Source organism: Argiope bruennichi, chromosome 3 (assembly GCF_947563725.1).
Source record: "Argiope bruennichi chromosome 3, qqArgBrue1.1, whole genome shotgun sequence".
Taxonomy (NCBI): domain Eukaryota; kingdom Metazoa; phylum Arthropoda; class Arachnida; order Araneae; family Araneidae; genus Argiope; species Argiope bruennichi.
In genome coordinates, this window is record NC_079153.1 from 120605774 (window position 1) to 120621092 (window position 15319).

General features: G+C 30.3%; 1 protein-coding gene and 1 non-coding gene across 6 annotated transcripts in view; both read right to left on the reverse strand.

Annotated features, from left to right (window-relative positions):
• Positions 1-3817: 3817 nt before the first annotated feature.
• Positions 3818-15319, reverse strand: part of LOC129962499 (RING finger protein nhl-1-like) — a 38370-nt gene continuing 26868 nt past the window's right edge. For 4 of the 5 annotated variants that reach the window (XM_056076239.1, XM_056076241.1, XM_056076242.1 and 1 more), the window contains 2 exons: positions 9410-9847; positions 3818-5536 (listed from right to left, as the gene is read on the reverse strand). In XM_056076239.1, coding sequence (XP_055932214.1) covers positions 9416-9847 — 432 coding nt within the window. In that variant the 3' untranslated portion in view covers positions 3818-5536; positions 9410-9415. Of the gene's footprint in view, positions 5537-9409; positions 9848-15319 lie in introns of those variants that run through there. The other variant, XM_056076243.1, reaches the window with a different exon arrangement.
• Positions 6976-7048, reverse strand: Trnar-ucg (transfer RNA arginine (anticodon UCG)). Its single transcript has one exon. It is a non-coding gene; the product is annotated as a tRNA-Arg (tRNA).

Below are 15319 nucleotides of genomic sequence, written 5' to 3' on the forward strand. Positions count from 1 at the left end.
AGTTACGAAATATTACTTTTGGCATGGATTTTGTATTTTAACTAAACCTGTCATGTGATAATTGGCGAGTTTTTTTAGCGATAAGTCCTTGGCATGTGGTTAACAGTATCTGAAAATCGAATTTTTGTTTTAGGCGTGTTTTTCTGAACCACCTAAAACCAAAATTTGAAATAGAACTACACTTGTAATCAGAAAACCATGTATCGAATTTCATATATTTCAGTCATTACGTTTTGGAGCTGTCGCGTTCACATGTTTTTGAAAATATCGATCGACAGATGATCAACCCCTTTGTTGGATTTGGCTCAAAATTTTACAGGTGTTTACACTATAGATGTTAAATCTTTGTACCAAATTTCATCTATCTTGTAGTTATCGGGTTAATTTATATTCAGATAGCCTGACAGACAGACTTTTTCTGAACTGATTTTGCTCAAAATGTGATAAATGTATAAAAACTGTATACCAAATTTCATCCACGCTTTTGAGTTATCTTTGTTACAGAAGGACAAGCAAACATAACTCTAAAAATGGTTTTTTTTCCCGAATTCAGTGAGGTTTAAAACTTTGAGATTCATTAATATGTCGAGTTCGAATTTTTCGACGATTACAATTCTTTCTCTGACCTTCGTATATGAAAAAGTAAAAATGGCAAAAGATTAAGACCATTTATCAAATTGTATCCCTTTAATCGTGAGCTGGTGACATCGATTATACTGTTAATATTGCTCAATTAACGATTTGCTATTTGCTTCTGTAAGTAGTGCGTTTTGTGTACACCTCAGATTTTTATTTTATTTTATTTTGTTTTTATTTATATTTATTTATTTGTAAATTCTTCATGTTTTCTCATGGAATAAAGTGCTAATTCAAATGTTTTTCTCTGATAAATTTCTTGTTTTCGCAAGTTTAAATTAATTTTTAAATCTTTTTACTTAATAAAATTTATCCAATTTATTAAATATAATTTTCTAAGTATAATCACATTAGAATAACTCATAGCTCGATTAAAGAAAACTTTATCTAAATTATATAAGCTTTTTCAGAACTTATAATTTTTTTTTATTTCAGTTAAAACATTTATTAACCTAATATTGCATTTTATTAACTTTCTTTGCATTTTATTTAAAAAAAATGCTCTCAAAATGTAAATACAGTTCAGTTCTGCATTTTAATGATAAAGATATTTTTTTGCATGTTTGAATGGTGTATGCAGTTACAAATTTTCCGCTTATGAAATTTGAGATATGATATTTCTGTACTCTCAAACTTAAATTACTTCTCAGTTTGTGCTGTCATTAACTAAGGTACTCTCAGAATTATACTCTTATGGCATTTTCGGTTAAATGATGATGTTAGTTGAAAATAATTGGGTTGGCAGAGCTTTTAATCCGAATTAATTGGGGCTGATATTTGCTCGAATCATGGAAAATTCAGATTATCGGGAAATTCTTAAAACTCTTTTGATGTACCAAACGTCGTAGAATATTGAGTTTCGGTGCTCTGTGAAAGAGAATGGAGATAACTAGAGATGTTTAGCATAGTAAAATGGATCCGTAAGCAAACAAACTGAGGATATTGAACTTAAGTTGGTGCGATTTATGGTTGCTATGGTAACACTCACTAAAACAGCTTACTGAGTTAAAATTGGAGGATTTGTTTTTGTTGCTGTTTATCAAGTCCATGTCAATTAGCATTCATGTCAAAGATCTTCCATGAGTTACCTTATCGAAGTTTAATATGTGACGATCATGTGTATGACTACTGTCGATAGAAAACTGTTGCTGTAGTTGAAGTACAGTATGACTGTTGCCGTTAGAGATTATTTCTATGGTCATAATAATCTATGGTCAGCGAATACATCGGAGAAAGACTGAATATTTCGCTAAATATCCTTTCACTATTTCCCACTTTTTCCGGTAAATGTCAGCATTCACCATAATGTTGAGTAAAATTAATTTTGTTTCGTTAAGAAAAGAATGCAGCTTTTTAAATCACACTTTATAACCAAATCGTATTATATATTCAAATAGGAGAATGCTTGAGTAAAATCTCATGCATCTAAGTTGTTGAGTTTAAAATCGATAGTATATTCTAAAAAAGAAAATATCAAAAATAAACTTACATAGACATTCTGTAATTAATGTTATACAATCATACTTATTGCTATAACCTAATCTGTTACAACAGATAGAATAGTGCAAGAGTCTTTTGCTACAAATTAAACCGTATTTAGTCATGGAACACTTTTTGTTGCAATAACTGCGTGTATATCCTTATTCTTTCGTCTTCAAATAGTTGCAGTCGCTTCTCTCAGCGTTATTTCTTGAGAAAAAAATCTCAGCTATGGGAAATTAACTTTCCTTTACAAATTACAAAAGGATTCTGAGTATAAAGCTGCTAGAGGATATGATTTTTGTTTGCTATATTATAAAAATCGGCAACAACAACCACCAACATATTTCGGGCATCTATAGACCACGGTGAACGTGCATTTGAACGGTATCATCTATTTGAACGGATGGAAATACCACTTCTTCTCTTATCTGGCTGCTTTGCTCAGTTTCTTGTTTCGACTTCCACCAGAGCCTATCTGTGCTTTTTGTCCACCATAGCATATCTGTGCTTGACCGATAATCCGAATGCATGAAGATTTAACAAAATATTCGATCGTCCATCGACATAATTATTGTGCATCAACATTCAATGGAGAATGTTGACTTTTTGCAATTTCGGTCTTTCAAGATGATATATAATTTCTACAGTATTAACAATTTCAGTTCCTTATGTCTGTTAAACTTAATTTAATTTCATGAATTTAATTTTAATTCTTTTTCCATATGAATTTAATTTTAATTCTTTTCCTAATTCACTTTTTATTTGGATATTTGTGGTTCTACTGCAAAATCAACTATCGTTTAATGAAATATAAAAGCTTACATGCTGATGCTAAGATGGATCCTTCCACATTTTGTTCCAGCATATCTTAATTTTTTCGGCTGATCTGTAGTCTTGTAAATGCATAAAACATTCTGAAAAAGTTTAAACAACCTTCAGAGAGGTTTGTTGGAATTTAATTGCCGAAATTCTTGATAGCAATAAAAAAAATGTTGCTTACATTTAAGAGTGCTGGGATTACAGTTTTACCTTGGCACCGAAAAATGATGGATAAGTTTTGAAGGTGAATCAATGAGCAGTTCGAAAAAAGAATTTCATTTCCTATATTTTTTACTCGCACTTACGTAAAAATTCATTTAATTATCATTCGTTAATTTATAATTCATTAGTTTTTCCAAATGATGCGTCATCGCTGACTTGACATGCACATTCATTTTATTTCAAATTTAATTTATAAATAGCATTAAACCATTTCGTAATAATTATCAGCTTTAAAATAGGAATGAGAATAAATAAACCGAAGAAAAAAGAATAATAATTAAAGAACGCTAATTAGTTTGTGGGAAGGGATAGTGGATGGGAATCTCCTCAACAATAGTTACAAGACTATAAAACGAAAAACAGTAAATAACTAGTCATGATCAGAAGAAAATGGCTTGTTCATCGAGCTGCATAGCGAGTAATATGATCGAACACTTGTGTAAGAAAGAGAAAAACTACTCATCCCTTTTTTTTAAAATTTTAACTAATTATTCTTAAAAAGCATGTGTTAATCTCAGTTTATTTGGGCCGCGCGGAGAATAAAATCATTTCAGTGTTATAAAATTGATTATGAAAAATAACGTATATTGGGCTAAATAAAAGGAATGTTCTACTGGAACTAGTGTTAAACAGTACAGTAATGACAACACAACAACAATTCGACTTCCAAAAATTTATTCAAGCACAAAATCTTGGAAAATTCTATAAAATACATGTGTACATTTGTCCACTCGTACCAGACGGTGTAAAATACTTTACAGGGTATCATGGATCACATGTCAATAGCTTGCGTAGCGACAAAGAATAATAAATAATCAGATCACACAATCCAAACATACAACTTTACCCAGCAAATCGGAATACCCTTGGACAAGGAGATCAGTTGCAATTGCCTAAGGACACTGACCTTCAAATTATCCCTATTCTCGTTTTTACTCCACATGTTGAACCGCAATAGTAATTATTCGATAATAGACAGATTTCAATCCGTGAAATACATTATTTATATTATTTTCAAACTTTAAATATATCCATTAACTCGCAATGTAAATTACCAAAAACTAATTCAAATTCCATAAGCATTGATATATAATTATTATTTACATTCTATCGCTAATAAGTTAAATAGTCAGTTTTTCTAAATTGTTCAACGGGCAAGAAAAATAAGCAGGCACAGTTGGCGAACTTTATGAAATTTTTACCGCAAAACGAAATCACTCAAATATTTTAGAACACATCTGTTAGAAAAAAAATTTCGCCAATGAAAAAGAAATCCAAGCATCCCGCTGAACATGCTGGAATTAATCAAATTAACAGGAACTTCCAAAGAGACAGTTACATTTTCTTACTAAAATCACAGGCTATTGTTTTTAATTCCTTCCAATATACTTACTTCACAAATAATGCATAGTGCAACGGTTTTATTAAAATAAATTTTTGTCTAATTTATGAAAAAATGTTGCTATCCTTTAAAAATAATTATTAAATACATTAATAATTTATACAAAAATTACCAAAGGAATAATTTTTTTTCAATTTTAAACTTATAATATAAGACGCTTCTTTTGGGATCCCTTCATTTATCTATGTACTTTTTTTTTACCAATGATGAATACGTTCAAAATCAGAATAGGTGGATACGTTCAAATCATTTCCACCTAAAACTACGCAATTATTTTTTAAATCAATTTAAATTAATTTCTTAACTTAACGTAAACATGTTATTACATTCCTTCTCAAAATACACAATTTTCCATCGAAAATCTTCCAAGTACCTCTTATACAAGTAATGCCATACTCCTTTTTGAAAACATGAAAGTAAGCAAAGAAATAATGCTATAAACAAGGAATCTAAATTCGCATTTGTACATTAAATCCTTTCCCAAACACAATAATTGTCAATATTCCACGTTACACTAATTCTATAATAACAGCAAATTCTTCGTATTCCAGAAATCGCAGATTCAGATTCACGATCCACTGAATTGCTTTCTCTTCACAAAAAGCAGAGAAAGCTCTTAAAACTAAAAAAATAAAGGTTCAGCGTAAACTGTATAAATATTATACAATTCCGTGAGCCTTTATTTCGATCGTTCTATCTCTAACAAAACACTTGGCGATTGAAACAGTTTCTTGGGAAAAAATGCACAAAGTTCGGCAGCAGTTCATTAGGAAAGAAAGAAAAAAATATGCATCCTTATGGCTAGAGTCTTTATCGTCCAGGTCAAGTCGGTCACTGTACATATGAAGAAAATATTACATTAAATACAGAGTTTTATATAAAAAAGAATAATATTTCCTCTTCAGGTGATGTTTAGTCCATAGGGAGATTTGTGTTAGCTTCCAGAGCTCACATTTTTGCAGACGATTTCGTCCTCTGAAAAAAAAATGAAATTTTTTTATTATATAAACATAAAATATTTCATTTTAAAGCTATATATATATTTTTTCATTAATCTATAGAATAATATAATTCTTTATTAAGTACATACTGAATTTCAGCAAACTGAACTTTACACAATGGAACCATCTTGGAAAATAAAAAGTAAGAAAAACAAAAATAAATTTAGACTACTATCCCCCCCCGAGTTGTATTCTTAACAAGTTTCGTACGAACGATAAATGCGATTCGTCTTCTTTAATCCTTCCTTTTATACTATTCGTCTTCCTTAATCGATAGAATGCAAAGAATAATATTTCTAAAAGAAAACTATTTCTGAACGAATTATTTTTTTAATTGTTCTTTCTGAACAATAATAAAAGAAATCAAAGAAAATCACTTCTTGTGACGAAATTGCTACTTTTAACATTTTGAAGATTTTGCATAATCACTCTTATCACGGCCATTTCGTTAGAAACTTCGCATTTTTCATTTTAAATTTCTAATAATCATTAGGATTTATCTTCACATGGATGCATAACTCTTTCGAATTCAGCAACGAAACATAAATGTCATAACATAACAAAATAACATAATAATAACATCATAAACATAAATGTTTTTAGACCCATACTGAATATTTGTTACTATAAAATCAAATTATAGGACAATTAGGCACTTGTTGAATATAAAAATAATCTTTATTTTGATGAGACAAACCATGTCTCTTTTAGGAGGGGGCTTAATCGATACTTTTGGAACTCCTTCTGTTTCAGAATAGTGCAATGATTTTACTGCTGTGCTGCCATCTCTTGGATATAATATATGATTTTGGACACTGGCCCCATATGATTGATTTTTCAACTGGAATGATGATTGATTAAAATAACATTTATTGTTACAAAAGTTGGGTAATTAAATTATTTGTGTGTTACATTTCGAGTCACAAAGATCGAACAATTATAAATCATTTTAAGACTTAAAAAATGGAACATAAGTCTATATTTTAATTAATCTTTATGCAATAACTTTGCCAAATAAGTTTTTTATTGATCAATAAAGGTTTCATCTACATCAGCTATGAGCCGGAGCATAAATTAATTAAATTTAAATTTCCATTTTCTCTCTAGGCCATTGAAGCAGTAAGCAATATAAATACTTTTAAAAGTAAAGGCTTGTCTTTACAAAGATAAAGCTTGTGCAGTTTGCAACCCAATTATTATTTTATAGAACTATATTAAATGAATCATGCAGACAAGCTAAGATTAAGGTAAAATCCCTCAAAGGATTCTTGTGCTATAGAAAAATCTTAGTTGTGTCGATTGTAAACTGGATATTGAATAAGAACATCATTTTAATTATTGAAAATAACCATTTTTTCATCTACAGCGCTTCAGACTGCACTTTTCTTTAATTTTGAAACAAAAATCACTCCTCGTCCGCGACAGGACTCGAACCTGCAATCTTCTGATCCGAAGTCAGACGCCTTATCCATTAGGCCACGCGGACATCTCAAACTCCTCATCGTTATGAATGAGCTGAAACATTTTAAGCCCCCTTTATATTAATATTTGCTGTCTATAAAACAAGTACAAATGTAATCAGTGACGATTAAAAATTGTCACTTGCCGAATTGCAACGTTTATTGATCCATTAGAGATTGGTTGTATCCCTCGTTATGCTTTATATCCTAGAATCCGCTCCAGTATCGATCGATATCCAGGTCAGAATTTAGTCGAGGAGGGAAGGGGTAAGAGAGTGGAAAATAACGGCGGGAACATAAAATTCTTCTACAAATGATTGTCACTTCATTAAGACTGTATTTAGATAAATAAATAAATGAAATCAGTTAAATCTATGTCAATAGTGTATATATGGAATGACTAATGAAAAAGTATTCATTTTTTTATTTTTATTTTAACAAACATTTCCTAGCGATATTATGTGTTAAAGCTATGAACATTTGAAAAAACATTGTTTCACACTTTAATACTGAAGAAATTAAACTACAAATATAGATTAAAGTCTAAGACAAGCAAATAAATGAATCATTATCTTTTGGTCTTTTATTATTTGCTCCTCAAATGAAAATTATAGTCTCTTTTTAAAAATGATATGAAATATCTATTTTTAAACTAATTTTTTTTCAAACTAAAGCTTTTGAAGTATTCCATGTGAAATTTTGTATTTTCCTTTATTTTTTACATCTTTTGGATGGAGGTGCGATAGAGCAATTAAATAGTGACAATAAGAAAAATGGAGGAAATTAACGTTACAAAAGAGGGGCCAATAGAAGAAAGAAAATAACCTTTGTGCCAAACTTCTTATTGACATAAGCTGACTGCGCAATCAATTAATATGTTTACTTACTTATTATACAAGCAAAAAGAAAGAAAGAAAAAGAAGTAGAATTTATTTTTAGAAGATAGAAATTAGAATTCTAAAAGTGTATGGGGACTTTCGTTACTTTTGTTTGGGAAGAGGAATTTGTGTAGAGGGTTTTTCTGCAACCAGTTTGTGTTCGTTGAGAAAATGGTTTTACGTTTTAAGCGTTGCGCGATCTACAAAAGCATGAATTAAAATTTATTATACCTGTTCTTTGAGTAGCTTAAATTGTTCAAATATTAAAATGGCTTTTGATTTAGTTGAATTCAATCCATATTTGAAACAAAAAATTTATCAGAAAAGCGTAAAATAAAAGACAAAATTGCATAATTTTGCAAGCATTTAAATTTAATTACACAAATAATATTTATTAATTAATAATTAAATTTTGAAATCAAAATTTTCCTCACAAAACTGTTATAAATAATATGCAACTGTATGAAGACTAAATATTAAAAACTGAATAAATAAATAGTTAAATTTGTATTGGTAATGTATCAGATCAGCTTTTTTTCCACATTAATGTAAAAAAGAACTGTGGAATATCTTTGATACAAAATCTTTGAATACTGTTAAAAGTTACAACATTTTTGAAATTATTTTACTAATTTTGATATAAATATAATTTTTAAGAATTTATTATTTTACAAATTTTTTTTATCCTACAACTTATCAAACAATCTTCCCGCCAAAAATAAATCAAATTATTGTCGATTGTTTCTTTTTTTATTATTATTATTATTTCGAACTATGGTGATGGGAATAATACCAAGACAAATGAAATGCATGTCACTGAAGTAGATTGGAGAAATCTTGTCTATTCTAAATACCAATTTTTAAATATTTATGTATCATCCGGTTTCCCAATAAGACAAACTTCTACGCTAGTTCAAAATCTTGACTTATCGCTAAATATTGTCTTTTAGATAATTTAAATTTTTATGATTTCTTAGTGTTGACTTTTTTAGAAAAAAAAATGGTAGCTGCAGACGATTTCTGAAACAATAACTTTGGATTCCAATTTTTTTAAAATACGAATTTAAGAAGGAATCGAGCTATTTAGAACTCTCTATACATTTTTTTTATAAAATGGCGAAAAATTGGATTTTTAAAATTAAAAATGTTTCTAGCATGTTATTCGCTTAATATAGTTAATACTGTGTTTCTAATAAATAATTTTAAATTAAATTTCTAAAAAAAAATTACAATTCTAAAAAAATTCTTAATATATGAGGTTTTCTAATCCTTTTTAAATATACTTTCACTATAATTATTCTGAATTTCATACGAATGTTATTAATAGATTTTTTTCGGGGGGGGGGAGATAAAGATTTATCAATTTTACAAAATATTGTTATTTCCATCCAGATTGTTTCCTTCCTTATACCATTTCTATTTCATTCACTTTTTGTAAAAATTTGCTTTTCTCCCCTCTACAATTTGGTAATCCTTAAGTGAATGATGAAAATTATTTCTTTATCTCACCTGTCTTCAGAAGACCTGTATCCTATGATTCTCCCTATCGCAGACGATGACACTGCCTCCACTGGTGACAGCCAAACCCTCGAGGCCTTTGAACTCCCCGTCTCCAGATCCCCATCCGCCAAAAGATTTCAGGAAAGTGCCATCTGGCTGGAAGATCTGAACTCGATTGTTGCCACCATCACCCACAATGATGTATCCTTGGTCATCGACAGCCACCCCCTTAGGAAACTTGAACTGGCCTTCGTCCGACCCTTCTGAGCCGAAGGTAGTCAGACTGCGACCGTTCACATCGAAGATCTGGACCCGGTGGTTGTTGGTGTCCGACACCACCACGCGGTTGGTATTGGTCACCGCAATGTAGTGAGGGTGCTCGAGTTGACCTGGACGACTTCCCATGCTACCGAACTTACCAACAAATGTACCGTCGGATTGGAACACCTGGAATATAGAAAAAAAGTAATCAGAATTTTGAAAGGGAAGATGACTTTACAGTCGAATTTTGACCATGAATTTATTTTGCATTCATCAAGATATTATTTTGGATCTGAGCTATGGGTTCATTTAGGAAATTTTGCTGTTATCAAAGTAATATGTTATTCCCTAAAGTAAAGAAATGTTCAAAATAAAAAATACAAAATGAGGTAAATTTTTAAAAAATGGGAATTCGATAAGGAATGCAATTCCAAAAGTTAAAAATTGAGTTATGCAAGGTTGCGGATTTTTAAAAATTGTTTTTATTATTTTGTCAATGAAGTCAATTTATGCAATTCTCACAAATTCATTAAAAAATTTGCAGTTCATGTCAAATTACAGGGTCCCATATACTATGTTTTTTACTAAAATGATCATTAAGTTTCAAAAATAAATTACACAAATCTTCTAAAGTATGAATTAACTCTTTAAAACGCAATAGAGTAATACGACTCGAATTCCTTCTCTGTTAGTCTACTGATATTAGATGTAGAAAATGAAGTATCTCTCACAAAAGACTGAGAAATAAGAATTTCAAACTAGCATCAAAATCAAATTTCGGAATTGCTTTTTTTTTTTTTTACCGTTGTAAATAATAATTTATTCATGAAATAAGAAAAGACGAAATGACGAGCATTTCATCAAGCCTTATCATCTATTTTCTTCATTTGTTACATTATTTAATTTTGCTGATAAATCTTAAACTTCTGAGATCATTTAGCAATAAAGCACTGACCTAACAAAGAAGCAATGGTTTATATAATTAAAATAAAAGTGCAGAATAGCGTCGTATTTTGTATGCGGCAATATGCTATTTTCTTGAGCTATTTTCGGACGCTAAGCTATTTTTATTTCCTATAAGACACACAATGAATTTTAGATTGGTACAAAACATTTGGCTTGTATTATGTGAGAATGGCATGACTAAATTAACGGAATTTTGTTTCTCAATTAAGATTGTAAATTCTTGAGAAAAGGGTAAGAATACCGAAGATAAACGCCCTTTTTCTCTCGGCTTTAACACTGCGTTGTATTTAAAATAGAATTCAAAAATTATCTTTGCTACAAGGCCCAAGAGCTAATCAGCTCTTAACAATAGCTAATCAGCTAATTGCAGTAGGGATTGGTTCTTTTGCGCAATTTATTATCTAAATCGAGGATTTAACTCATGTCGCAAACGTCAACCGTCACCCTTAAATAACCGTAAAATATTACACAACGTGGTTGCGTAGGGGAAGAGAAATTGAAAAGAAGCCAACAGAAATGACACGGCACATTGCTGTCCTTTTTGTATGAAATCGTTCCCTTGTATTTCGTAGATTTATTGGCATTAAAGTTGAAATTTATCAACGAAACCTGTATTAAATAATACGCTGTTTTGCTTACTTACACCATTTTGAATTTTCGAGATACTTCAAAGCACAATAGGATGCAACTATAACTAAACTAAACTTTTTATCCATTTTTATAGCAAATCTTTTGGATATTCAGAAAAAAAATTCCTGCATAGAAATTTCACTAGCATACGTTTTCGAATATAGCTGAGCAATTCTCAATTTATTTGCTGATTTTATAATTAAAATTTCTTGTTCGATAGCATACTAATGTTGAGTAATTTTATATTTCTTTTACTCTATGAAATAGCTAATTAATAAAACTTTTAGATATATATTTCTTAAATCCATTCAATAATACTTCTAGATAAAGACTTAAAAAGGTAATGAAAAGTGAATGAAAAATGAATTTGATTGCGATTTTAAAGTTTGTTGAGAAAATTTAATTATCAGTTTTATTATTTTAATGGAACAATTTATATTTAAACATTCATAAAGTTACATACATTAAATCATAGAAACTAAAGTGACAATATATTTGGAATTTAAATGGAGGAGGTATGAAAATAATATAAATTCCAAAATGCATGCAAAATTTATAATTTCTAAAAAAAAAATTGAGCTATGACTTACAATTAATTCGACACTTCGCTTAACTATTTAGTGGGATTATAAATTATTATTAAGAATTCTGGAGTGTGGACTTGTCCTGTCATGAAAAAACTCCATTCGGTCAGAGGAAAGAATATGTAAAAGAAATCAAGAGGAAGGTAACAAGTGTCAAACAAAATTCAATAAAGCGATAAAATAAGCGTGACCGTCGTCAGATGAACAATCGTTATGACCTGCCTATGAAAACTGATATTCATATTTTCCAAAACTATTATCTTACAAAAAGGAGTCTTGCATCATCTTAAGATTTAAAAGGTGATCTTTCAAATGCAATCAATTTCATTTTCTTAGTTTTTTTTCGATATTTTTAATATTTTTTAATTTTATTTTGGTTTTAATATGAAACAATGTAAACAATGTCATTTAAAATATAAATATTTATAAAGAATCCTTGAGCAATGAAGTTTTACACTGAAAACGCCAAAAAAACTGGTATACCAATCTAATATCGTGTAGAGCCCCCACGAGAACGCAGAAAGATCGCAAAACGGCGTGGAATGGATTCAACTAATTTGTTAAGATATTCTGAATACAGTTCACACCATAATTCCTGCAGGGCAATCCACAAAGCCATGGGAGTGCGAGATCGTGAAGATCTCCTAAGGACAGTACGTTGCAAAACCTCGTAGATATGCTCGATAATGTTCATGTCAGGTGTATTAAGTGGCCAAGAGAGGGACCGAAATTCAGAAGAGTGCTCCTCAAGGCACTTGGTAGCTACTGCAGATCTGTAGGGTCGCGCGCTATCCTGTTGGAATTTTCCCTGTCCGTCGGAATGTACAAATGACAAGTAGCCAGAAAGGATTCTTAACGTACCGCTGACTTGTCATTTTCGAATCTAGACGTATCAACGGTTTCATTCCATGCCAACTACACACGCCCTATACCATCACAGAGTCTCAGTCAGCTTGAACAGTTCCTTGTAAGCATGTGAAATCCATGGATTCATGGAGTTTACTCCACACCCGTACATGGACATCCGAGTGATACAACTGTAAACGTGACTCGTCAAACCAGACAACGTTTTCCCAATCATTAAGAGTCCAATGATGGTGTTGGCGAGCCCAGGAAATTCACAAAGCTTTGCGCCACTGAGTCAACAATGGTAACGAGACGGTCTGCGGTTGCGAAAAATTAGGGTACGTTGCATAGCGCGTACGCTGACACTTGCTGATGGGCCTGCAGTCAAATTCGCATCATTTTGAGCAAGTGTTGAACGTCTATCTTGTATAACAATTCTTTTCAGCTGTCGATGATCTCGTTCTGTCAAGGCCTCTTTTTTGGCCTCACAGCTGTCGGAGATTTGAAATTTTACTCAAAACCTGATATTCGCGGTATATCCTTGAATTGGTTGGGCGCAAAAATCCAAATTTCATTGCTACTTCAGAAATATTGTGCCCCATCTCTCTTGCACCGCCGATTAGTCCCAGTAGAAAATCACTTAAATCTGGATAACCTGCGATTATAACATCAAGAATCGCTGTAATAGCCGACGTCTGTTGTCTTATATACGCACTGAAGACCGCATCGCCTTATGCTGATTGGTTGAACACCTCTATTATTGCATACGACCTATTATACCAGCTACAGTGGCTCTTCAGTATATGTAAGCTACAATATATTTTTTTATAGTTTACATTATATTACAATAATTATTCAATAAAAATTTTTCTAATACATTATAAAATTCGGCTTTTAATTTTGCTTTTTAAAAGGATTAAGACGTAAAAAAGGAAGGATTTAAATAACGTAAATAAAAATTATTTATTTCGTTTCAATCAAAAAAGTGTATGTCAGAAAAATAATATAAAGTCTAAATTTTATACAAACAACCCTTTGGTCTTAAGAAATCAAAATTAGTGAAATATTCTTGATATTAAATTTCAAATAAAAATTCTTTCTATCTTATGCAATCAATACCAAAGTATTACTATTTAAGACAATCAATAATTTCATCATCTTAGGCTAATAAGACTTGGGAAAATTCCAAGTATCGTCTACGGAGTGGATAGAAATCATGCTTTTTCATAATACAGGAGAATACACATTTTCATGTCATTGAGCTTTAGTTGCAATAAAGTTGATCTTTTTTAACGTCTCTAAAATATTTTACGAAAAATGATTCATAGAACCGAGCGTCTGAATAAAAATATAAAATTCATAAAATTGAATTTTATGTGTTTCGAATATATAATTTTTATATAAATTTATATTTTATATTTTTTATATAAATTTATTGACTCAATCTACTTAAAATATTATTATTTTCTTCCTTTAGACTATTTTTCTCTATTAGAGTGTATGCCTGATACTAACTGCTTAAAAATTAAGTATTGGGTTTAGATTAGAATGAACGTTCTATTTATTAAAAACATATAAAAACCATGTTTTCCTTAAATAGAATTATCTAATTATTTAATTAAAAGTATAAATATTTTTAAAAGTTTACAGAAACCTTTTACTTGCATTTATCTTTCTAGAAGATATTATATTTCCTCTTTATTTCATTTCTTGCAGAAGCAAAAAATTACACCTTTCTAGGTTTCATTAAGAGTTAGCTTATTCATTTAATTCGCAATTTTGGTCTACATGATAGCAGCATGTTGATAAAAGCTAATTTTTCCCATGTGCGTTAACGTGCTCGTGCAGATTAAATTTTATTTTTATATTTTATGAAATCATTTGTTGAAAAATATGATCAAAAATAGAAATTTAGTTTATGTTTTAAAAATTGGTATTAATGAAAAGATATATATATTTTTTTTAATTTTAAGGTGATGTAAAAATCATATTTTACTGTTACATTTTTGGAAGTCATTGCGGCAAAACGACAAAATTTCGCTTAATTCTTAATTATTTAAAATTTTAACTAAAAGTTCAAAACGAATTGCTCTCAGCTGCACATTTCCACCCTCCAATGGATGTACACTGCTTCTTCACTGATGACACAGCCATCCTGGATCTTGGAAGTACGATAGAAAAAATTCAAAAGAACTTTCCAACGGAGACTTGTAGAAATTGAAAAAGGGTGCACTCTTTGGCGTGTTGCCATCAACATTGACAAGACCAAGACTTTGCTGTACGCTCAGTTCCGTACAGCAAAGGACATTTCAGAAAAGAATTACTAATCTTTACTTTCGTTGTAGACTACTTTTTCTGGGATAAAGAAGTTTAAAAACTTGGCTTGATTCTCGATTAACTTTCAGACATCATGTTAAATATAAAACCGATAAATTTAGGAAAAAAGTGCATCAAATAATTCCGTTAATAGGAGAAAACGGAGCTTTGCATCTGCAATGCATCTTAAGAAAGCTCAAATTATACAAAATAAATTAATCAGAATTATCACAAATGCACAGTGGATCATAGGCAATATTGCTCTTCATAAGGATTTAAAAATACTAAAAAAAATAATCGAAAACCATATTAAAGA